Source organism: Eublepharis macularius, chromosome 12 (genome assembly GCF_028583425.1).
Source record: "Eublepharis macularius isolate TG4126 chromosome 12, MPM_Emac_v1.0, whole genome shotgun sequence".
In the NCBI taxonomy this organism is placed as follows: Eukaryota; Metazoa; Chordata; class Lepidosauria; order Squamata; family Eublepharidae; genus Eublepharis; species Eublepharis macularius.
Genome location: NC_072801.1, coordinates 2651539 through 2675803, shown reverse-complemented (window position 1 = coordinate 2675803; position 24265 = coordinate 2651539). Strand labels below are relative to the sequence as shown.

General features: G+C 52.9%; 2 protein-coding genes across 7 annotated transcripts in view; one reads left to right on the top strand and one right to left on the bottom strand.

The window, feature by feature from the left end:
- Nucleotides 1-10693, bottom strand: part of LOC129340081 (testis-expressed protein 2-like) — a 34327-nt gene extending 23634 nt beyond the window's left edge. For 2 of the 6 annotated variants that reach the window (XM_054994650.1, XM_054994655.1), the window contains exons 1-2: nucleotides 10261-10693; nucleotides 8345-8824 (exon numbers count right to left, since the gene is read on the bottom strand). The gene's annotated coding sequence lies outside the window, so the exon portion shown is untranslated. Of the gene's footprint in view, nucleotides 1-8344; nucleotides 8825-9686; nucleotides 9839-10260 lie in introns of those variants that run through there. The other 4 variants (XM_054994654.1, XM_054994652.1, XM_054994653.1 and 1 more) reach the window with 4 other exon arrangements.
- Nucleotides 9345-22466, top strand: MSRB1 (methionine sulfoxide reductase B1). Its single transcript, XM_054994656.1, has 4 exons — nucleotides 9345-10279; nucleotides 11353-11495; nucleotides 11635-11749; nucleotides 18572-22466. Exons 1-4 carry the CDS (start codon nucleotides 9460-9462, stop codon nucleotides 18598-18600), a joined length of 1107 nt encoding a protein of 368 aa, XP_054850631.1. The 5' UTR covers nucleotides 9345-9459; the 3' UTR covers nucleotides 18601-22466.
- The last annotated feature ends 1799 nt before the right edge of the window (nucleotides 22467-24265 follow it).

Genomic DNA, 24265 nt, shown 5'->3' with positions numbered 1-24265 from the left:
TTAGGTCCTTCCCACAGAACAACAGTATTCTGGGGAGACAGGAGGACTCAGGAACCAGTTTACTCTCCTGCTGCTGGAGCCCTCAGTGCTTCCCTAGGGGTGAGGCTGTGGCTCAGTGGCAGAGCCTCTGCTTGGCACGCAGAAGGTCCCAGGTTCAATCCCCAGCATTTCCAGTTAAAAGGTCCAGGCAGCAGGCGATGTGAAAGGCCTCTGCCTGGTACCCTGGAGAGTAGACGAGACTGACTTTGATGGGCCAACACTCAGGTTCCATATAAGGCAGCTTCTTGAGTGTGTCTTTTTGCAATGCTGAACTTGCAATTTTAACGTCGAGCAACAGTCTGGCAGCTCAGAGAGTCCTGAATTGTTTCCTTCCCACCCTTTTCCATCAGTGCATTTTCAAATAAGCCATGCCAGGTATCAAAATTATATTCTGTGTTGGGGGAACGCTAACTTTATAAGAACATTATATATCACCAGTACAAAGGATAAAGGGAAACAAATCTTGTTTTTTTCATAGCCTAACGATATTGTGGATTGCCATGTACTTAGAACAACTGATTTGTTTTCCCTCCCTGCTGCGTGTTTGTAACTGATTTTCATCAAAGAGTAACTCATGAACGATCATTATTTTTAACAGCGCAATCCTGAGGCCTGCTATGCTGCTGGCGCCTGTGCACCCACATACCTGTGGCATTGCTCGTTCGTTCCCTAAGGATTTTCAGGGAAAGCTATGCCAGCAGCAGAGCTCCGCAAGGTGCGGTGAAGCTGCAGCCAAGAGCACCCACCCCACCATTCCCGACAACCCAGCCAGCATCCCCCGCACAATGACTGCACCACCCCCATGACAGGCACATGAGTGGCAAGCAAGGACGCAGCCAATGCATGGGTCGCGATATCTGCCCGTCGACACCTCCATTCCGTCCCCCCATCAGAGAGCAGGCAGCCAGGGACCACATGCCCCTGAAGTCATGGCACCTGCATTGGGGCACCCGGCTGAGTGGCAGGTAGGATGCATGGCCCCCCTCGAAGCTGCAGCCTGTGGCGCGGACAGCCTGTGACAACTGCCCTGCCACAGAGGAAGCACCTACCGGGGGTGGGGGGAACTCGGCCAGTGCGCCCCCAGTGCTGCAGCAACACCCAGTGGGCGCACCCCCCTGGTGGATGAGGAGGGGCAGTGCCCCAGCGGGGACCAAGCCACGCTGACCAGTGGGAAGGCCTCCTGGCTTGTTGCTGGGATTGAACCTGTGGTCTCCTCCAGTTCACTCCTGCAGGCAGCAGGATGGGAGGGGGTGCTGATGGGGGGGCATGAGCCACAGCTGCAAGCTGCTCAAGCAGCTTCTCAATGTGAGCATGGCCTTTGTGCATGACAGCCAGCAGATCCCCAGGGCAGTCTGTGGCCACCAACGCGGCCAGGCCACCCATGCACTCATGGCCTTGGGACACAGCCTCCCTCCACTCGCGGTGTGTCTCCAGTCACTCCCTCTCGAACACTGTCCGCATAGCAGAGGGTAGGAAGGATGCTCTGAGCAGAATGAGGGCCAGGCTCCTGGCATGGGCCCTGTATCTCCCACATCCCTCTCTGTGCCACCCACTCCCAGGTCCACCCATCCCAACAGCCCACAGTCCCCCTCCACACCTCCTGCCAGTGTTGCTCCTACTTCCTTGGAGGATGTCGAGTCCACCCACGGCACGGGGTCCCCTGTGGTTGCGATCTCCCAGGACCCATCCATGTTGAGAGTCTGGAGGACAGGCATTCCTGTCGCAGCAGGCCATTGCGAGGGCGTCCTGGCTCAAAGATCCACCACCACTTTAGCAGAGATTGCCAGCCTTAGAAACCGAGTGGTCAGGCTGGGTGTCCAGGCCCCGGTCATGCCACCTATGCCCTGTGATGCTCTCCCCACCCCTTCACCACAGTCACCTGCCATGTCCGCTCCACTGGTGCCAGAATCACCAGCCAGCTCCATCTCCTCCTGGCTCCCTCCTTGGTCCAGGGTAGGGGGGATGAGCCTGGGGCCCACAAAAGGGTGGCCGCTTCCCCTGTGGCCTCCTAGCCCATGGCACCTGACTGCTCTGGAATGGCATTCACACCGAGTAGTTCACTTGTATGAGACAAGTGAAGGTGCTAGCGGCCTGCAAGGGGGGAGGGCAGGCCCCATCCCCAGACCCCGTCTGGCTCAGCCTGTGCAACTCCCCCTGTTTATAAGCTCACCAGTCAGGTGCTCAGTGCCGAGGCTGCCCACCACGACAGGAGGGATCACTGCACGCACGACTGCCTCTGCCCCGGTCACATCCTCCTGCGCTGCTCACTCATACTAGGTGCCCCAGCTATGAGGGCGCACACAAGCTTCTGAGCTGGCCTGATGAGTTATTCCAACACTTCATGGCAGACAGACCCGCCTGCATGGCATGCCCCAGGCTGACACCGGCTCTGCTGTGACACTTTGCATGCTCCACCACCAGGCTATACAGGAGTGCCTTCTCAGCCTCAGCCCAGTTTGGCTGCCGCTGGCCACTGTTCTCTCTGGAGCACTTCGTGGTCATGCTGCCCCCCAGACAGAGGAATGTGGAGTTGAGGCTGGGCAGTATGGGAAAGCCCTGAGAGACACCCGCCCCCCCTGCCCTGGCCAGCAAACCACAGAATGGACACTGAACAGCTGGAAGCTGCTTGCAAGTCTCTGCCCGTAGGCCAGGGGGACGAGGGTAGATGATGGGCCCCTTCCCCCACAGCCCCCATGCAGGAAGACCTTGCCTGGTGCCCGTTCCTGTCACCCCTGGCCTCAGGAGTTCACCTGTTCCACCTCCTGTCAGCACTGTATGTTTGAGTGGTGCGTCAGCACCAGAGGAGGCAGTGTGCCAGGGAGTGCATCTGCACCCTCCAGATCCCGGACAGCAGCTGCCTGGACCGTTTCTGCCTGGACAGAGCGGCCATCCAGGACCTCTGCAAGGGGCTTGGGCCAGCACTCCAGGGACAAGCCCCAGCCCCAAGTGCTGCTCTCCGTTTCCTGGCAGATTGGTTGCCACGGTAGTCGGCATCCTACACTTTGCAGGGCCAGGCACAGGAGCAATCAACTTTTCCTGTACAATAGGAGCCTATGGGCTATGCCGTTGTTTTTCATGGCATAAAGTTATGCCGCATCTGGAGGCATTCTTGTGCCCTAAACAACTTAGGGAGCCAATTAAGTCATGCCCTGTCCCCCGGCTCACCAGCACAGGGACTTCCACTCTGGTTACACCCCCACATCCAACCACTATAGCTGGGTGTCAGGAGAGGACCTGGGCAGAGCGGTGCTGGGCCATTGTGCTGCTATAGGGGGGTGCGGTTTCACCAGCGTAAGTCCAGGATATGCTGGTGTAATTCCTATTTGGCTCCCAGGGCACTTTTGCTGCCCCCCCCCCTCAGGATTGCACTGCCCATCTTTTTTATTCTTCTTCAATTGCAATACATTAAAAATAAGGTGGTGTTGTAGGGAGAGGATATTGGAGAAGACACTGGAATTCCCTCAGCCACCATCTGTTACCTTCTCCTACGCCTCTGTTTTTATCTAGCATCTCAATCATATCACCTTGAACTCTCTGGGAAAAAATCATGCCTGCCTCTTGTGTGGGCTCAGCACTTTCGTCTGCTGTCAATCACGGCCATCCTGCGTGTGGTTTCTACACAGCCTTCATCTCCTGAGAGGTTATTAACTTTTCAAAAGCCCAGTCGATAACGCAACAATGGCACAGTCCCGATTTAGAAAGCCCATTTCATGCCATAAGAACACAAAGTACACAGTGATGTGCAGAAGCCACTGAAAATGCAGCGACTGCCTGGAGGATGGGGACAGCAGCCACCTGGCACTATAACAACATGGGGTGGGAAAGCACTTCGCAATGGAGGCTGGAGTCGTCCAGCAAAATCCTAAGCAGTGGTGGCGGCAACTCCATGGGACGGGTCCAAAAGTTAAGACAGAAGGGAGTTCTGTGACATCTTTGCCTGGCAGCCATGTTGCATATGACACGGGGAATATTTAATTCTGACAAAGTGGGCTCTGATTCTAAAAATCTTCTGCCTTTGTCTTTTAGGTGCCACAAAACTCTTAAGTTACTGTCTTTTCAATGCCTGCTGCGCAGACCAGCTGTTCCAGAGTCCCCCAACTGGATGAATCCTGAGTGAGCTGCTGGAAACACTTTCGCACCTGGCTGAAATCTTGATTCCCAGGAGTTCCCAAGGAGGCCCTTTGGCTCCAGGTGGTTCTGTGCAAGTTTTCTCTTCCTTTGAAGCGACTTTTGAATCTGAAACTCCCTCATCTCACTGCCCTTGCTGAAAGGGAACGGCTGCAGGGATGTGGGCCCGAAAGAGTAAAAAGCAAAGAGGATGTGCGTTCCTTGGGCTAAAAGTGCACCCAAAAAACCTTACAATCATGATATTACTGTTATTATGAAAGTCTGTTGCATGTTAAAAACTGAAAATTACCACACCAGCTGGTGAAATTTAAGGCTGTGCAGTCCATGGCACCTTAGTGCAGTCCATGACCCATGTAAAAGCATGTGCATTTACATACATGCCCACCAGGGTTAAGATGCATGGGTTTCCACTCCCAGAAATGGAGATCCTGGAGGGCAGGGAAAATCTGCTGCTCTGTGGCACGTGTGCATGCACACACCAACATCATTTAAAAAAAGCATTCCCATCCTCCTATCCTGGATGAGGACTGTACTGTGGACAGATGTCAGGAAGTCAGGATTGTGTGTGCTAAATAGAAGGAAGTGCCGTTTCTAAAGCACAGATTAATTTTAATAACGTTCAGGGGTTGGAATGTTTGGTTCTGCGCCCTCTTGCCAGAAAGGGGACTGTGGTAAGCAAATCTGGACTTGCCTTTGAATGCTGAAATGTTCGTCACCTGCCACAGCTAAAAATAAAGGGTGCACCAACACCTTTTCTACCACCCCATGAACATCCTCCACTCTCAGGCTTGTGAAAACACAGCTTGGGGGTTGTCATAAACAACCTGGCTCTAAAAACATTGAAATGGAAATCATTTCAATGTGACTGTGTGAAGATTTTAAAAATCTGCATTAAACAGAGGCAAGAGAACAAAGATCTCTTGAGATATTTCTGAAGAACCCCATAGCTGGATCACTTCTGTCCCTCACATGAAATTTTCATCTCATCCTCAAGTTTGGTGTAGTGGTTAAGAGCGTGGGACTCTAATCTGGAGAACCAGGTTTGATTCCCCACTCTTCCACTTGAAGCCAGCTGGGTGACCTTGGGCTAGTCACAGCTCTCTCAGAGCTCTCTCAGCCCCACCCACCCCACAGGGTGTTTGTTGTGGGGATAAATAATAACGTACTTTGTAACCCGCTTTGAGCGGGCATTAAGTTGTCCTGAAGGGCGGTATATAAATCTTATGTTGTTGTTGTTATTATTAAGCTCCTTAATTTGTCAAGTGCCTACTCAACACATCTTCTCACTGGCTTCTCTTACCAGGCACACACTTACTTTTCAAGCGAACCCTTGCTTGCTTGAACTTGCTTATTTGATTTTGTTTTTTAAAATGCAGAGAGTCAGGATCATGAAAACCAAGATCACACTGGATTCACCCAACGTGATCACAAGTGCATGAACCCACACAAGTTGGACCGGGAGCTCTGGCTGACTCCCGGAAGCTCCTTTCCAAGTCAGGACCACAGAATGTGCAAAGCCTTCCCTAAAGCGAGGGGTCTTCAGTGCTGAGGTCAGTCCCATACCTCTGGGAGGGGAGCACATACTGGCAGGATGGCAGGTCTTCCCAGCCAGCGCGTCTTCTTTCAGAACGGAACTCCTGGCAGCTTCTCATTTTAACGCTGGGAGTGGGGGGTTCTCACAAGGCCAAGAGAAACCTCATGGATTCTGTCCCGATTTAACAGGGGTGTCACACCCCTGTCTGGTGCCTGTTGCCTCCTGGGCAAGATGGGTGCTCCAGTGAGAACATGATGTGCAGCAAAAGGACCCTGTGGGTCCTTGACTTCCTCTCCGCCCTGCAGCCCTAAGGTCTCAGGTGGTCTGGCTCTGCTTTCTATGGCGCCCGAGCTCTCTCAGCAGTCCGAGGCTCCTGCCACTGATAATCAATTCCACTCTGCACAGAGGGAGGGAAGCTCTGCAGAAATCTCTCTGGGATGACTGACTGGCCTGATTTAAAATGGCGGCCTCCAGAGGGCACAGCAGCTTCAGTCACCTGCTTCACCACGTGGATTTCAAACCTCTACCTCTGTCGAAAAGGATATTGCAAAGTTGGAAAAGATGCAGCAAACAGCAGTCAAAACACGCACCTTTCCTGTGAGGAAAGGCTACAGAATGGAGCTTTGGGAGCTAGAAAGAGAGTCACTAAGTGGGAACATGAGACATGGAATTCTGTAGAGTGGAGAGAGAGAATTTTTTCTCCCTCTCCCATAATACTAGAACCTCTGATGAAGTTGATGGATGACAGGTTCCAGTTGGGGAAGAGGCAGTTCTTCATTTAATAAGCGGTTCAGTTGTGAAGTTCACTGCCACAAAACACAGTAAGGATTGGGAGCGTAGCGGGCTCCGTAAGGGGACCAGACAGCTTCCTGGAGGTTCTAAATAAATAAAAATTCCTCTGACCTTGGCTGCTTATGGCCCATCACAGCAAATGTACTCTTGGCACCATATAGAATTTAAATAGTATTATTGATTGGGCAACCCTCCTTCTCCCTCTCCGAGTAGAAGTGCTCAGTGTTATTAAATCAGATCTCCTGTATTTGTCTCTGTCCTAGACTGATGATTCTTCAAAAAACAGAAGTGTTGGCAAGTGAGGTTGCTTTGCAAGAGCTAGATCAAGCTGAAGCAAGGCAACACAGCACAGAATTTAGCCACTTGACATGTAATCATAACATTTTTATCAGACAAAAACAAGTGAAGCCTTACTTTAATGGTAGTTATATGACCAGGGATCTTATCAAATACTGGAGTAATAGATCTAAGACGAGCCTCCCTATAAAATGGACAGCTAAAAAACACATGCTCTACAGACTCAACCTCTCCTAGGGGGCATGAGCACAAACTTTCTAGGTATGGGATTTTATTATACCTGCCTTTGATAAGAGCAGATGGAAGAGCATTTCACAGCATTTCTGCAAACTTTAGAGGACCTCTGCTGGTTGTGGTAACTCTATGAAGCCTGAATTGATTGTGTACCTTGCTTCTAAGGCCTCGCAAACCCATCTTGCAAAACTGTCATCTGTATTAGGTCACAGTGATTGAGCTGAGCTGAATATCTGAGGAGAGGAAGTAAAACGGGCGTGAGTGGTGGGTGACAGTGATCGGCAGAAAGCCAAGTCTGTTTCAGTTTGATGGTAGAAATTCCTTCTCTATAAGGCCACTCAGCTCATTCACAGCAAGCACGAATTGCCTCCCTCTAGGTCATACATGACCTTGATGGGCGGTATATGGGCAGGCAGGCTAAGACTTTGTTGCTGGGCTACTTAACATGTGTGGAATTATTTGCAATGTTGATGAAAAATAGCCTTTGAATTTTGGGTGATTGGAGGCTGCGTGTTGTGAAAAACTGAAGACGGTCTAGGTTTGGCACATGGAATACATCACTGCATTCATTCTAGCTCTCTGTTCTTCTGTTGTCAGGAACTTTTAACAGAAATAGGTGTTCTAGCAGCACATGTGACACGCCTCTAGCTTGTAGCCATTTCCCCCTGAAAATACAGCATCAATCTCTGCAAAGGGCATGATCCCACCCCCCATCCCACACACAGCAAGGGAAACATTTCTGGGATCAGGAAGGAAAAGTGTGGTGGGACCAGTCTCATGCGGTGGGATGAGCATTATCCTACTTACCAACTAGGTTATCCCTTTCGTTATCTGAAATAGATTCTCAGTCATTTTAAAGACATGCCCTCCCCCCCTGTGTAAGAGAAGCAGCTTAACCTTTTACTATGGAACAGGATTGTCTGGCTTGTCCAGCTGCAACTGATACTGTACTGTTTCATATCTATCTATCTTTATGCAGTTTATTTGCTGCCTCTCCAACGACCTGCCCGAGAAGGTCCAGGATGTAAAAACAATATAATAAAATCATAAGAATAGCATCAAATGCAAATCCACCAACACAGCTTCCCACCTGAAACCATAAATCCACCTGCAACAGAACAGGTGACTCACCACCCTTGCTCTCTTCTCAACAAAAGTTAGCCTAAAAAAAAGTTGTCTCTGTCTGTTTATCCTGCTGGCAAAGTCTACATTGCCTTCTCAATAGCCCCAAGGTATGCTCAAGCTACACATCTTCTGCTCTTAGCATAACACATAAAGCACGCTCACACACACACACACACACACAAACGGCAGGCTCACTTTGGGTCGCTTTCCTCCTTTATCTGGTGAGGAGCTGGTCTTCCCGCTGCCTCTGGGACCCTGAGCTGGGGCTGCTGCGCTGATCCCTTCCATGCAGTGTAGTGGCTGTTGACAAAAGATTATCGACTGGTCTGGACAGGAGCATTGCGCCGGCCGCTTGCATCACCACTTGATCCGATTCAGATTTAAGCTGAGCCGCTAGTGCTGCTCTTGCTGCTCCAGCCATCCCCACCTGGATGGAGGCAGGCTGCGGGAGCCAAGGAAAAGCACTGCAGGCTGGCATCAGGAACACGGCGGCGGCGGCGGCGCTGGGGGTGCAGGGAGCAGCGATGTCCTTCGCTCATTTTGGTGCTGATGCTGCAGCAGTGGTCCAATGGCAGAGGGGAAGGGACGCGTCCCGGAGAGAGGCCCTTCCCCAGGAGAGCTTGAGCAAATCCACAGGAAAGGGGCAGTTCTGATCCATGCCGCCTGTGACTTCTTCTGGGGGTGGCAAGAACAGTCAGCACACACTTCAACACAAAAGGCTTTGCAAAGATAATAAAAATGAACAACAGTCGTGCCGGACAAAAAGGGCTTAACCCAACGCTGTTCTAACAAGGAGCTTAAAACAGCATCTCGTCTCCTACCTCCAGATCTTTAAAAGACCCCCCCCATTTCATGCCTAGCTCAATCCCCCATTCCTGCCCCCCCCATAGATACCATAAAGCTGAGTTGGCCAATCACAGCGGAGAGGTGTGCCTTTCTCCCCCATCCCTCCTGCAAATGGACAGCTTGGACTGTCCCTTCCCAGGCAGTGGGTCCCTTTGCCCAGGGTTTACAGAGTGTGTGTGTGGCAGGGGGGGGGGAATCTACTGGAGTTTATATTTTGTTTAAACTGCATTAGCAAATGAAAAGGAAAATCTATAGGGTCCAAGGCCTTTCTTCTTCACCCTTTGCCTGTGACTGCAATCCCATCCCTGGACAATCTGGAAAGAGAGACAGAAATGCCCCCCTCCCTGCCTAGAACAGCCAGCCTGAGGAAGAGCCCTGTGTGCCCCTGAAGCTTGCAGGCTGCAGACGAACCACTGGCTGGTTCTCAGGAAGGGCAAAGCCTCTTTTCCCCTTTCCTCGTCTTCATGCTGATACTTTGTCTTGCCTGGTTAATTTTTCCCTGGTTCCCTTTGGTCGGTGTGGCTCGTTCCAATTCTCTTATTTCTTTTGATTGTTTTAAAAATGGGGCCATCATGGTATATTGGCTTTATTCCAAAGTTTTAAAAAAATATTTAATTATGACTATTTTTAGATCAAGATGGGTAGCTGCGGCAGAAAAGGGCGAGAGTCCAGTAGCGTCTAGAAGACTCACGAAGCTGGTGGTAAGGCAGGAGAGCGTTCGTGAGCCGCACACAGCACCCACCTCCGGATCCGAAGCGGCAGAGGCGCAGCCTCCGAAGAGGCCGGGGTGTGTGTGTGTGTGTGTGCGTGTGCGTGCTTCCCTCTCTCTTGCTTCCATCCATCCCCCGCCTGTCTCCGCGGTGGGGCCCCCCAACGTCTCCCCCTTACGCCTCGCCACCGCCCTTAGAGGGCGGCCAGGCGAAGGAGCGAGCGGCTGGCCCGGGGCGGGCTTGGACCCCCGCCGCCTCAGGGGCCGCCAGTCCCGTCCGTCCCCAGCACGGGCCCGGGGCGCCGCCCGCCTCCTCCTCCGCAGCCTGCAGGGGCCGCGTCCCGCTCCGACCCACCCGCCTGGGCGGAGAGGGGCCCCGCGAGGAGGACGGCAGCCTCGAGGGACGGACTTTGCTCGGGGCCCGAGCAGGCCGCCCGCCCGCCCGCCTCGCCTCCCCTTCGCGGCGCCTCCTCCTTATCCCCCCGCCGGGCAGGCCGGAGCTGGGCGAGCGGCGGCGGCCATGTCCTTCTGCGCCTTCTCCGGAGGGGAGGCCTACCAGAACCACTTCGAGGCCGGTAAGCGGCCCCCCGCGCTGGAGCGGCCCGCCGAAGGCCTCCGGGCTGAGCCTGACGGCAGCGGGGCCGCCTCCGAGGCCTCCCCGTGTGGCGCTGGGCCGAGGTCGGGCCTGCGGGGAGAGGGCCCGGGCGCCCCTCGGCTGTCCGCGGGCGATTCGGCCCCGCTTCCTCGGGAGGGCGCGGGCGTTTCCGCGGCGGCCCGCGGCGGCTTCTGCCCGGCGAGGGGCCCGGGGCTCGCCCGCCCCCGGATCCAGCCGCCCCTCGCCCGGCAGAAGCAGCCCCTGCGGAGCCGCGAGGGGGCCGCCGGGGCCAGGCCGATCGGCCGGGGGAGCGGCGGCAGCAGAGGCCTCGGGGGCTGGCTTGCTACACCCCCCCCGAGTGTCTCTGGCGTAAGGTCGGCCCGCCGCCTGTGCAGCGCAGACCGGGGGTGCGTCTGCCGTGCAAGCGGGGGGGGGGGCAGGGCCCTGGCTACACGTGCGCGGGGGCGAAATCTGCGCGTGGAGCGGCGCGCCAGCATCTCGGGGCCAACCCGCAGGCGATTCCCCGACACGTGTCCGGTTTTTGCGAGCTCGCCTGGGTGGTGTAGTCAGCACCGGGACGGGAGGGAAAGAGCCAGGGCGGGGAGCCCCAAGAGAGCCGAGCCCGAAGCTGCCAGGCGGCTGCCGGGGGCCGAAGGAGCCCCTGCTAGGCTCAGCCATGCCTTCTCCTTCCCCTCTCCGTGAGCAGGGCTGGCTGAGGCTAGCCGTGGCGGAGGCCGCTCCTTCGGCCATTGCTAAGTGGCAGCTTTGGGCTCCCGGGCTGACCCTTTCCCTCCCAGCCTACTGCTGACGACACGACCCAGGAAACTTGCCAGAACCCTACACGTGTCGGGCGTCTCCTGTAGTTAAGCCCTCAATCTACCATCATGTTTAAATCAGGCCTATGTCTGCAGACTTTATTACAGCCCACACTCAAGTTTTGAACGATTCTTCTTCTCATGCATACCCATGTTGTTGTTTTTTGGTGGCATACTGAGAAAGGAAGCAAGAAATCCTTGCATCGAGGAATACAGTCTTCCACTTCTCTGTGCGCAGGTATCTACATTTGTGCCAGATGTGGTTACGAACTCTTTTCCAGCAAAACAAAATATGCTCACTCGTCCCCGTGGCCGGCTTTTACCGAAACCATCCACAGCAACAGCGTCTCGAAATATGAAGAACGCCCAGGAGCCTTAAAGGTGAGCGCAGGAGAGCTCTGTGTCCTGGAGGGTGCCTCTGAGCACTGTCGACGGGAGCTCTCTGGAACTTGAACGCTACCCTGAGACAGTCTTGGTGAGTCCCTCCTGGACGTCTTCTCTTTTTTGGTTTTCTCCCTAGGTGTTGTGTGGCAGGTGTGGTAATGGTCTGGGCCACGAATTTCTCAATGACGGCCCAAAGAACGGCCAGTCTCGCTTCTGAATATTCAGCAGCTCTCTCAAGTTCATCCCTAAAGGTGAGTTGGCAGCACAGTCAGTTCCTTCTGTGGCTTGGGAGGTCCACGTTCATCTTCGTTCTTCTGTGCCTCCACACATGGGACTGCGCAGGCGCAGGCCAGCCGCCGGAGAATTTTCTAGAGCTTCCATGGCTCCGAAGGGGCCGTTTGTCGCGCGCCTCAGCGACCGTTTTCCCGCCCAAACGGTCACGTGATCCTCCAGCGACCAACGGCCCCTTCCCTCAGTTCTCTTCTTGCCGCCGCTTGGAGAGAACGTGAGCTTCGTTGCTCTGTGCTTTTTGTGCTTCGTGCTTTATTCTGACTGATTGCTTGGCTTTTGACTTCGGACTTCGTGACCTCGACTATTCTTCGGATCTCGTTTTGGACTTTGTTGTGGACTCGGTAATTTGACTCGGACTGTTTTTGACCTTCCTTTCGCGTGCCCCTGAAGATGGCCTCAAAGGCTCTCTTCAAGCATTGCCTCCAATGCCACACGAAAATGGCCAAGACCGATGGCCATGAACTGTGCCTGTTTTGTTTGGGGGAGACCCATAATGTGTCGGCCTGTAAGATTTGCCAGGGCTTCACCAGCAAGGCCCGGCAGGAGCGCAAGGCCCGACTGAACTCCTCCCTGTGGCAGAAGGTCATGTCCGGAGGCGCTCCGTTGCCCTCCCCCAAGGCCGGCCCTAGCCCCTCTGCCGAACGGCATTCAAGAGCTGGCTCAGTGGCCTCCGCGAGGTCGGGGTCGAAACCGCGTCCCCCGAGTACCTCGGCGTCGAGAGCGGCCTCTCCAGCGCAGGGACCGGTGCGGCCGCCCCGTAGCGCGTCATCTACCAGGTCGGATCCGAGACCTACGTCGGAACCGAGGATCCTGGTACCGAGTCCCCGGTCGGAACCGACGTCCGGATCGGTTCCGATGAAGCCTAAGAGGTCGAAGCCGAGGTCCCCTTCGAAGGCGAGGAGCGCGTCGGTTCCGAGGTCTTCTTCGGAACCAGCGAAGAAGAAGAAGAAGACCAAGCATCATCGGTCGCCGCGTCCCGCTCCTCAGGAGGAGGTCATCGTGCTTCCTCACACGCCTTCCCCTCATCTGGGCTCCCCGGAGCCAGAAGACATCTCCGTGCCGGTGCCGGATCCGATGGCCTTCGAGACGGTGCCCGCAGAGTTCTCGTCGGGGCCGGAGCCGAGCCCGCACCGTCGGAGCCGACCGTCGCTTGCCCTTCGGTCGCCGAGGCTGGAACCGAGCCCGTCTCCTCGTCGGAGCCGTCCGTCGCCTGTCCGTCCGTCTCCACCTCCGGTCGGTCGTGAGCGGCATGGTTCGGGGGACAGTGTCCGATCGGTCCGGTCCACTGCGTCCCGGCATCGACAGGCCTCCTACCTCCCCTCGCCATACCGTTGCCAATGGGAGGGGGCACCTACGGGCTTCTCCGTGTCGGAACCGAGGCCTTCGACATCGAGGTCGGCGTGGGCTCCCCCTCCGCTCCAGGTTCCGGAATCCCAGCTCGGTTCCGATGAGGAGGATGTGGAGAGCTTTGGCGGCTACCAGTCGGAGTCCTGGTCCGAACCATCGCCAGCTGAGGAGCTAGTGCCATCTGCGGACTCCCCATTCGAGGACCTCCGCATCTACGCCGACCAGATGGCAAGGATGGCCAAGGCTCTCGAGATGGACATCTCTTCGGCAGTCCCCCAGACCAAGGACAAGCTCCTCAAGCGTATCTATGGGGATAATCCGGCGTACGTTGGCTTCCCCATGCTCGAGGGTATTGAGGAGATTGTGGAGAAGGTGTGGCAGGTGCCCTGTGATCAACCTCCAACATCTAAGCGCATCGAGCAGCTTTACAAGATCAAGCAGGGCACCTGGCCGGCGTTGGTGAAGCACCCTCCACCTTCCTCCTTGGTCACAGAGGAGTTCAACCCCCGACGATCAGGTCACTCCTCGGTGCCTGCCGATAAAGAGGGCAAGAAGCTTGATGCCATGGGCAGGCGCCAGTACATTGTAGCTTCGCTGGGTCTGAGGATTGCCAACTACCAGACCATCATGGCAGGGTACCAACTGTACCTCTGGGAGAAGTTGGCATCCTACACTCGAGACCTCCCACCTGAGCAGAAGGCTGTCGTCTCCCTGTTGCAGACAGAGGCTGTCCGGCTGTCTAAACAGCAAATGAACGCTGGGAGTCACGCTGCTGACACTGCTGCTAGGGGGATGGCTTCTGCGGTGGTCCTCAGGCGCCACTCTTGGTTGCGGTCGACGGCCCTGTCCCAAGAGGTGCGTTCCAGGGTGGAGAGCATGCCCTTTGAAGGGGACTCGCTGTTCTCCAAGTCCACCGACGAGACCCTGAAAAAGAAAAAGGAGGACAGGCAGACGGCGCGGTCTTTGGGTCTGGCTCCAGCGGACAAGCCCTCCTCCAGGTCACGGTACGCTCCCCGGTCTGGCCCTTACCATTACCAGGGCAGATACCAACAACAGCGGCCGGGCTACCAGCAGTATCCTGCCTACCAGCAGCGGCCTTACCCTCCCGCACAACAGCAGAGGAGGCGTCGGCCCTTCAAGCCTCGTCCGGCACAGCAACCGGCCCAGCAGAAAGATCAGCAGGGCGCTGGGAGGCAGTACTGACGGGTCACGCCAGCCGTATCCCCGAACTTTTCGGACAGACTGAGTCCACTCCTCTCTGAGTGGGAGTCAATAACATCTGACTCATGGGTCTTAACTATTGTTGAACTGGGATACGGGCTGGAGTTTGTTGAGCTGCCTAGATGCAGTTCACCCCTGACAGCTGTCAATAACACTATGGCCGAGCTGGATGCGGAGATCGTGTCGCTCTTGGCCAAGGGTGCTGTGGAAGAATTGCCCTATGAGGACTCTGTAAAGGGTTTCTTCTCTAGGTTCTTCCTGGTCCCTAAGAAGGATGGGGGCTTACGTCCCATTTTAGATCTGAGGGGCCTTAATGCCTTCAGCAAGGTGACCAAATTCAAAATGGTTACGTTGGCGGCTGTGATCGCCTTACTGAAACAGGGAGACTGGTTTGCGGTTCTTGACTTAAAAGACGCATACTTTCACGTGGGCATACGGAAGGAGCACAGGAAGTACCTGAGCTTTGTTTACCGGCAAAGGGTTTTCCGGTATAAGGTGCTCCCCTTTGGCCTGTCCACTGCACCACGAGTGTTCACGAAATGTGTGGCCCCTGTGGTTTCCTTCCTGCGGGAAGAAGGCTGTACCATCTTTCCGTACCTCGATGACTGGCTCATCGTGGCTGAATCGGAGTCTAGGCTGGTGCAGGACATTGGCTTGGTACTTAGCACTTGCCAACGCCTGGGGCTCCTGGTGAACTTGGAGAAGTCCAAGCTGGTGCCCAGCTGCAAGGTGTCCTACATTGGTGCACTTTTAGACTCTGTGGAGGGTAAGGCCCTGCTCCCCTTGGAGAGGGCTCGGTCCCTAAGGGGTCTAGTGTCCATGTTTAAAAGGAACCGGTTCCAGTCTGTGCGCACTATCCAGTGCTTACTAGGGCATATGGCAGCGGCCACCTCTGTGGTGCCTTTCGCTAGGCTGCGTATGCGCCCTCTCCAGAACTGGTTTGTGCGGAGGTACGATGCTTTACTGCACCCTCCGTCCCTCAAATTCTCTATCCCGAGGGTCATCCTCTCCTCCTTGGACTGGTGGCTGTCTGATGACAACTTGTTTAGAGGGATCCCTTTTGGGTATCAACGCCATGACATCACGGTTACCACTGATGCCTCTCTGTTGGGATGGGGGGCTTACTGTGGTGATGTGTCTGTGCAAGATGTCTGGTCTGACAGGGAAAAGACCCTCCATATCAATGTGCTTGAACTAAGGGCCATTCGTTTCGCACTTGTGTCTCTTACAGCACTGCTGAGAAATCGTCAGGTCTTGGTGCAGACGGACAACACGACTGCCATGTACTACGTGAATCAGCAGGGGGGCACAGTGTCCATGGCCCTGTGCCGGGAAGCCACACTCACTTGGCAGTGGGCTATCAAGAACGGCGTGTCGCTCCGTGCTATACACGTGGCTGGGTCAGACAATGCCCGGGCAGATGCCCTCAGCAGGGTCCCTTTGCTGGACCACGAGTGGGAACTGAACGTAGAGTGCGTTGGGCCGATCTTCCAGATGTGGGGTCATCCAGTGATAGACGTGTTCGCCACTGCGGCGACCACCAAGGCCCACACGTTCTGTTCCAGGGCAGGGAGCGACCCCCTCTCTATTGGGGATGCCTTCCAGTTTACGTGGACGCAGGGCTTGCACTACATGTTTCCTCCGTTCCCCTTGATTCCCAGGGTCCTGTGCAGGATAGAGGAGGACGGGACGGACTGCATCCTGGTGGCCCCCTTCTGGCCACGGCAGGTTTGGTTCCCGAAGCTCCTGCGGATGTCCCAACGGACGTATGTGAGTCTGCCCCCCCGGCAAGACCTTCTCCTAAACGGGAGCCTAGTCCACCACGATCCCAGGAAGCTGCACCTAACGGCTTGGCGGATCGTTCCTCCCCGATAGGCTTTACTGACGAGGTACAGCGGGTCCTCCTGAATGCTCGTCGGCCATCCACTAGGCGCGCTTATGCGGCCAAGTGGCGCAGGTTTGAGCTCTGGGCACTTGCCAGAGGAGTGGTGCCCGAAAGCAGTCCCTTGGGGGTTGTGTTCGAGTATTTGTGCCACTTGCGTGGCCTGGGCTTGAAGGTGTCCTCCCTCAAGGTACACTTGGCAGCGATATCAGCTGCTCACGCCCGAGTTGAGGGTGCTACAGTGTTTTCTCACCCACAATCCCGCCAGTTCCTTAAGGGCATGTACAATCTTTACCCACCTGTGTCGGCGCCAGTGCCTCAGTGGTCGCTGTCCTTGGTGCTCTCACGTCTCATGTTGCCTCCATTTGAACCTATGGCTACATGCCCCTTGGATATGCTATCCTACAAGGTAGCATTCTTGGTGGCCGTCACATCGGCCAGAAGGGTCAGTGAGCTGTCTGCACTGCGGTCTGACCCTCCCTTTCTTGTGTTTCATCCCAACAAGGTGGTCCTGCGTCCCTGCCTCGGGTTCCTGCCCAAGGTGGTGTCCGCCTTCCACCTCTCGCAGGATATCTCACTGCCTGCATTCTTTCCTCAACCTTCCTCTAAGGGGGAAAAGGCCCTTCATTCCCTAGACTTGAAGAGGGCCCTAGCCTATTACCTGGATAGGACAAAGGAATTCCGCACCTGTCCTCACCTGTTTGTATGTTTTGGGGCCAAGGACAAGGGTAACAGGGCTTCCTCACAGACCCTGTCTAGGTGGATTGTGACGGCCATTAGCAAGGCCTATTCCCTGGCAGGGGTGGATTGCCCGCTTCATGTCAGAGCCCACTCCACGCGGTCCCAAGCATCCTCTTCGGCACTCCTCAGGGGGGTGCCCCTGGTTAACATTTGTAAAGCCGCCACATGGTCCTCTGCAGACACCTTTGTCAGGCATTACGCCGTTGATGTCAATGCGGAGCAGGATGTATCTGTGGCCAAGGCTGTCTTACACTCCCTTTTTTCCTGAGGGAGTTTTGGTATGACTTTCTTGACGTACCTGTTGGGTACCCTTGAGTGAAAGTGTGTATATATGTACCTGGGGGTGTGTATATATGTAAATATTGAGTATTTATGCGTCCTTACACAGTATTTTTACCTAGATGTATATATGCATATCTATTTATTGTTGATCTTGTTTGCTTAATAAAATTGTGTTGGACTTCACCCCCGCCTTCCTTATTGTGTGAAGCTTGGTACACTCCCATGTGTGGAGGCACAGAAGAACGAAGATGAAAACAGGGTTAACATACCTGTAACTTATGTTCATCGAGTTCTTCTGTGCTGACACACAACCCTCCCTCCTACCCCGCTGTGAACTCCAATGCACGGTATTGTGATGGCTGTAACGGAAATTGGTGTTTTTAAGGTGTTACGGCTGAAGTGTGTTGGTCAAGCGGCGGCAAGGGAGAACTGAGGGAAGGGGCCGTTGGTCGCTGGAGGATCACGTGACCGTTTGGGCGGGAAAACGGTCGCTGAGGCGCGCGACAAACGGCCCCTTCGGAGCCATGGAAGCTCTAGAAAATTCTCCGGCGGCTGGCCTGCGCCTGCGCAGTCCCATGTGTGTCAGCACAGAAGAACTCGATGAACATAAGTTACAGGTATGTTAACCCTGTTTTCTCTGCCACGCCTCCTGAGGGATTTGGAAGGAAGCAGGTAGTTTCTGGCAGGCCATACGGATTCTGCAGTTCTACCAGAGCGGTGATGCCACAGAGGTATAAAGGGAGAACAAAACCAAAAAAAGCAAATGATTCTGCAGAAAAGCCCAAAGAAATAAGTATTAGTAAAATACTTTTACTAATACTAATTAGTAAAATTAGTAAAATTATTAGAAATAATTATTAGTAAAAAAAATGGTTCATTAAAACTTGAATTATTTTGCCTGTGCCCCATTGTCAGATTGGGGGCTAAACCTTCTCCCATTAAGCTCTGCTTTTGAGGAGAGGATCTGGCTTGGCCTGGCCCCTCTCAGTCTTGCCACGTAGAACTCGATGGGGGCCACAGCGAACTGAAACCAGCCTGCATTTGGAATAGCCCTGCCTCTGGGCTCCATCGCTTGGTGCGGTGCCTTCCTGGAAAAAATAATGCTCACTTACCCAGCTTAAGATTGGGGGGCCTGCCTTTCCTGAAAACCTCTCCGTGGGTTCTTTGAAGCATGGCAGGCCCTTCCAATGTGAATGGGCTGGGATGTTAGTCTCACTGAGTTCCACAGGGCTGACTCCCCAGTAAATGGCCAAATGATCCAAATTGTTCCTGAAAAGCCCTTTTTCTCTCTTTTTCTCTTCATTGCCAGACAAGGATAAGAAGAACTTGGGGGTGTAGCCTGCTGTAACCCCTGCACATAGATACCGTGACTCCAGGGCAACCCACTGGCTCTTCTGCTCGGGCGAGGAATATTTTTAAAGGCCGAAAGGATGGGAAGCAGGTGATGCCACGCCCTCAGCAGAGCAAGTGCACCCACCTCCTGTTTCCGTCTTGACCTCATCTCAGACTGCGCCCCACTTCGCTCTCTTCTTTCCATTGATGCTCCTCCTCCTTCCTCTCTACCATTTCTCCATAAGGCTGGGTCCGGCTCACCAGCAACCAATGCCCAAGCAGCGTGCCGGCTGTCTCTGGCACATCATACCAAGTCAGTGGCCTCTGTTCTGAGCTATGCTGTAGCCCTGCTGATTCAGGGCAGGAATGCTGAAGCCACTGCTAGAGCCAAAGCAGGATTTCTGATGCCACAAACGTGTCAAAAGAATTTCTGTAGGGGTTTGGCCACAATTCATTTTCTTGGGCGGCCATTTTGAAATGGGAGTGAGAAGTGGTAGGCTGGCACCTCAAACCGCCCCCCCCCCCGGGGCCAGCCTAGCAAGTTCCCTTACTTGAGGTGCTGTTTTCTTCTCAGGTGCCTCTAGAGGTCCCGGTTATGCTTGCCTCTGGTTACTGACCCCCCACTGTAGTCTGTCAGGAATAGAAATGGTTATCCGAGAAATTGTTCCCAAGATCCCTTGCAAAGAATGTTGGGAGTGTAATCCCAAACGTTGCCCCTAGGAGCTTCCCTGACCTTGTGCAGGCCCCTGCCCTGTAACTCTTTTGTTCTTTGAGCGGGTCTGCTTTAAGTCTCCTCCCCTCTACGCACCCTCAGAGAGAGTTTCACGGTGTCGCATGCCACAGGAGGTCCCACATTGTGCCTCTCTGAAACCGTCTTCTAGAGAGAGCTTCGGGTGGGCAGGTGTGTTGATCTTCAGTAGAAGAGCGAGATTCAAGTCCAGTAGCACTTTAAAGGCCAACAAGGTTTCTAGAGTATAAGCTTTCAGGAATCAAAGTTCCTTTTGTAGGACTGACAAAGGTAGCTGTGACTTCTGAAAGGTTATAGCCTGGAAATCTTGTTGGTCTTTAAGGTGCTACTGGACTCAATTTTTGCACCTTCTAGAGGCACAGAAGGGTTGCCCCCCTCCCCACTCTACTGGGACGGGCCATTTTCTGATGTGGACTCATAATATGAATTGCCCTTTGTAAATCTCCTTCTGGAGACCAGGGGTGAGGAAGGACTGGATGAGCTACGCAGAAAATGCTCTGGGAACGTTTGTGCTTTGTCGCCAGGCAATTTTTTTTTCCTGGGCAGGGCTGCAGTGCTTTTAAGAGCTGCCTGGAATGTATGAATTAAGCTGCACCCCATTTTTCCATGCCAAGAAAAGCTGCTGTTCCGCTGCTGCCTGTCTGACAGACAAAAAAGATACAGGAGCCCTTTCAGGGCACTGTGGGGAAGAGTGGGCAACCTGCCATTTAATTTTTAGCATATAATAGAAGGTGTGCTGATAACTTTTTGTGTTTTGGGTTGAGAGCGAGCTGCGCTCCGGTCTGGCATCTGTTTGTATCTTTCCAGTGGCTGTAAGGATCAATTTTGCACATTTGTCGCTAGCAGAAACTACAGCAGGGGGGCCAGTTCCCACTTCACATGTGCCTTCAGGGACTCAGAAGTGGGAACTGGCGTCAGGGGAGTTTGCAGGTCTCACACCTGTACTGAGAACAGTTGAATGTTTGAAGGCATCTATAAAGCCCTGGGGGAGACCCAAGAATCGCTACTGGGTATGAGAAACCAGAAGCATGCCGTTCTTGACCTTTCACAGTTTTTGTGGGAAACAATCCATGCTGCCTGGTTTCTGCCTTGGCAGCATATTTTCTCTAGAAGGACTCTGGTATCACTGAACAGATTGCTCAGGCTTTAGACACCAGCTGTGTACACAACATTACCTCTTAGTCTTAAAAGGGCTAATGCATTTGCCTCACAGTTTCTTCCTCTTTGCCTTAAATCACGAGCTTTCTTCCAGGGCCTGGAATGAGGACTTCTTCCAAAACTTGCATATCTGTCAGACTTGACACTGTGCATGTCCACCTAAGTCCACCCTACAGAAGGAAAAAAGAGGTGGTCAGATGGCAGAATGTAGAATTATTGAGGAGGCATTTCCTGCGCTACGCAAGCCCAATTCTTTTCTTCCCCTGTCATCTCTGGCCTGAACAGCTTTGCAGGCTTTTGAAGCACCTCAGAAACCTGTGGAGCTCATGAACAGAGATGGCCAGGCCATCTTCAGCACTCTTGCCGCAGAAAGCTTGTGACGTCCTCCTGAAGATGCGTGGGAACTGTAGTTCTGCACAGGGACTGAGGGTTCCCAACAAACTCCAGGATTGGCTTGAGGGAAGCCATGACGGTTAATCCAGCTTTGGTTTGCACATCAGATACATCTGCTGGTTAATACTGATTACAATGTCATCCGTATTGTCTGGGATTTCTTTCTTTCTTTTTTTTTTTTTTTTTGGTCCATGTTGGGGGGCATGGGATCGTCCCCATGGTGTGAACAGGGGTAAGAAGCAGAGTGGAGAATGTCTTGAGGGGATTTGCTCTGTAGAAGGCACGTGTGTATTGCTTTTACCTTGCTTGGTGCCTTAGGTCAAATAGATTCGGTGGGTTTATGAACATGATGCAAACTTGCGAAACCTGTTTGATCGCAGGCTAAAGCATGATTAAAGTGGACACTACAAGCAGCAACCCTTTTTTCTGCCCCCAGCCAACCCTTGCTAACCTCCTGTGCAGAATCGCATCCCAGGCACTTCCAAGGCTGTTCTTGAACTGGTACCGCAGAGTCAGCTACTCTCACTCCTCGGTGCAAGTCTCAAAATCCAGAGGCCTCCGAGTTTTGTGTGGGGCCTCAGTGAATGTTCAAGGGAAGCATCCTGCTTTCTCGGCACTCGCAGTCAGCAGGCAGCAGTATTTACAATGAATTTGCACTCGCAGGGTATTTGACGATCTCTTGTCCATTTGCTCTGCCTTTTCGGGCAGGGCGGAAGGGGAAAGAGCAGTGATACAAATCTGAATGTAACGTTCCAGCTCACCGCCCCTGAGCTTGGCTGATGTTCTTACCTCTGCCTGTAAAAATACAGCTCTGATGATGATAAAGCATAAAGTGCTTCTTGTTTGGTTTTTGATTCTGTCTTGGAATGTTCCCAATTGGTTGTAAGAAGGTCACATCTCAGTATTGAGACTGGCAATTTATCATTACCACAGTTTCCGCTGGAAGCCGCTGTCTTCGTGCAGGCAGCCAAGCAGGGGAATTGCTGAAGGTCCCAGCAAATCTGGGACCAAAGGAGAGCTGTGGAGGAAGGTCAGGCCCCCTGGCGACCGAGGTCTGAGCTGAGGTGCAGGCTGGTGGGGACCGGGACTGCCTGGCAGGCTGGCGCTGCTGCTGCACCAAAGTCCTCGAATGAGTGTGTGGTGCCTTTGCTCCATTCTCATAAAGGAATTCAGGTGGCATCATTGCCAGCTCTTTGCCTTCCAGTACTGTCTTCCCATCGATGTTATTTTTTCAGGTCTGATTTGTGGCAATTTTATGAAACACTTAAAATGCCATTACAACCCCAGCTTTCCGCCAGGCACGTGGTGGGGGCTAGGCTGGGCCCCCACTGGCCGCACTAAAGATCTGCCCACCACCCTACATAGGAGCCAGGGCTTGAAAAGCAGTATTTTAGCATCGCCATCTGAAGAGAAGCTGTATTGTATAAAGTTGTTTTAATGTCATTTGTATACTGTTTTATTTGTTTTTAACTGTATTTATGTAAATTGAAATGTTGTACTCCGCCCTGAGCCCGCCTGGCGGGGAGGGCGGACTAAAAATCTAATATAATAAATAAATAATTAATAAACTTAATTTTCTACTCCTGCTGCTAATTAGGGTTTTGACCCAGACAGTACCCCTCTTAACCTTTTGGCTGGTCCTTTTGGCACTTGCAAAAGGATGGACCCCTTCCCCCCCCCCCCAGGATGGACCCCTTCCTCCCCCCCCCCCCACTTCTCAGGGTTCCCAGAAAACTCCATCTGCAGGGGTGAGATGATGGTCTTTACTGGGTATATTTACTTTCGGTTTTACTCACTGTTTTAATTGGCATTGCGTTTTTTATATAGCAAACGTGTTTTCTGGAAGCTGCCTTGAGTGCTTGGAAAATTAGAAAGGCAGGATAGACAAGCGTTGGTGGGGGCAGAGGCTCCTGGTTCACTTCTTTCCTCCTGAGGGAAGTCATGTAAATATTGCCTCTGTTGTGTTGAGTGCACAATTCACACTGGACAGCACAAACCAGGGTAATGAAACCAGCGTTTGTTGAGGTAAGCCAAGTTATGAATGATTGTTTGCTAGTTGCATCTGGGTTTGATATTAAGCCTAGACTTTGGGTGATGTCTGAACTGAGACACTCTCTCCTTTCAGAGGAGTTAGCCATGTTAGTCTGTAGTAGCAAAATCAGAAAGAGTCCAGTAGCACCTTTAAGACTAACCAATTTTATTGTAGCATAAGCTTTCGAGAATCAAGTTCTCTTCGTCAGATCATGCATCTGACGAAGAGAACTTGATTCTCGAAAGCTTATGCTACAATAAAATTGGTTAGTCTTAAAGGTGCTACTGGACTCTTTCTGATTCTCTCCTTTCTGATCTTTAAAAAGGAAAGTGACCCCATGAAATGGTAGCAGTGCCACTTGCTGACTATACTTGGAAATGCAAGTGGACTGATTCTTGTTTTCTGTTAAAATTAAATTGCTGGTCCATCAGACCAAAGTCCATCTAGTGTCCAATTTCTAACTTTGTCCAGCTTCTGGAAGCCCATAGACCAGCACAGAGGCAAAATCAGCCCTTGGCAACGGTCCCCACCCACCAAGCACTGGTATTCAGAGGTATACGACCTTTGAATATTTAACTACCTGCTATTGGTTGTTTTCTTCTTGTGTTCATTTTGGGTCTTTTAATGCCAGTCAAGCTGGCGGCTTTTGCCACGTCTTGCTGAGAGGCAAAAACAGCAGGGAGAAACCCGGATAGTAATGGCTAGAAACAACAAGTCCGGGAATAAACCGTTAGCCAGCAATTAGATTGTATACTTTTCTTTTTTAAATAAGTGCAAAAGTGCAAAAAGTGCCTTAATAAATATACAATTTCAATAAATACAATCAATCAAAATCCTTTTCCTATGTCCAAATCGTTATGGTAAACACTTATATCCAGCGAAACTGTAGTAAACGCCACAATGGGCTCACTCGTAAATGTCCGGACGGTCACAAAGCTAAGGAAGAGGTGACTCCAGTCCAATCCAAGTTGCAGAAATATCCAAAAATGTGCCGACGGGATTATGCGGGCATATTATACAATTCCCGTTTTGTATGTATCACACTTCTTCTGGGCACAATTAAAACTGGATTGGGCATACAGTTCTTATTGTCTCGATCCCAATGGACCATGTCAAAATATCCCACTGGTAACAATCGGCGGCCGTTTATTCTTTAGCGCGCTGAGAAGCAAATTTGCATGTGGTGGCAAGAATGGCTTCCTTTTTCCACTCCTGGATCTACTGGCAAGCAACCTCATTGGGTGAGTCCTGATTTACAACACTGGGTGAGGGAGAAAAGAGTGCTCTTGGTCCCCCACCCTCCACTGTGCTGCCCGTAATTTTAGAGGCCTCCTGTCAGG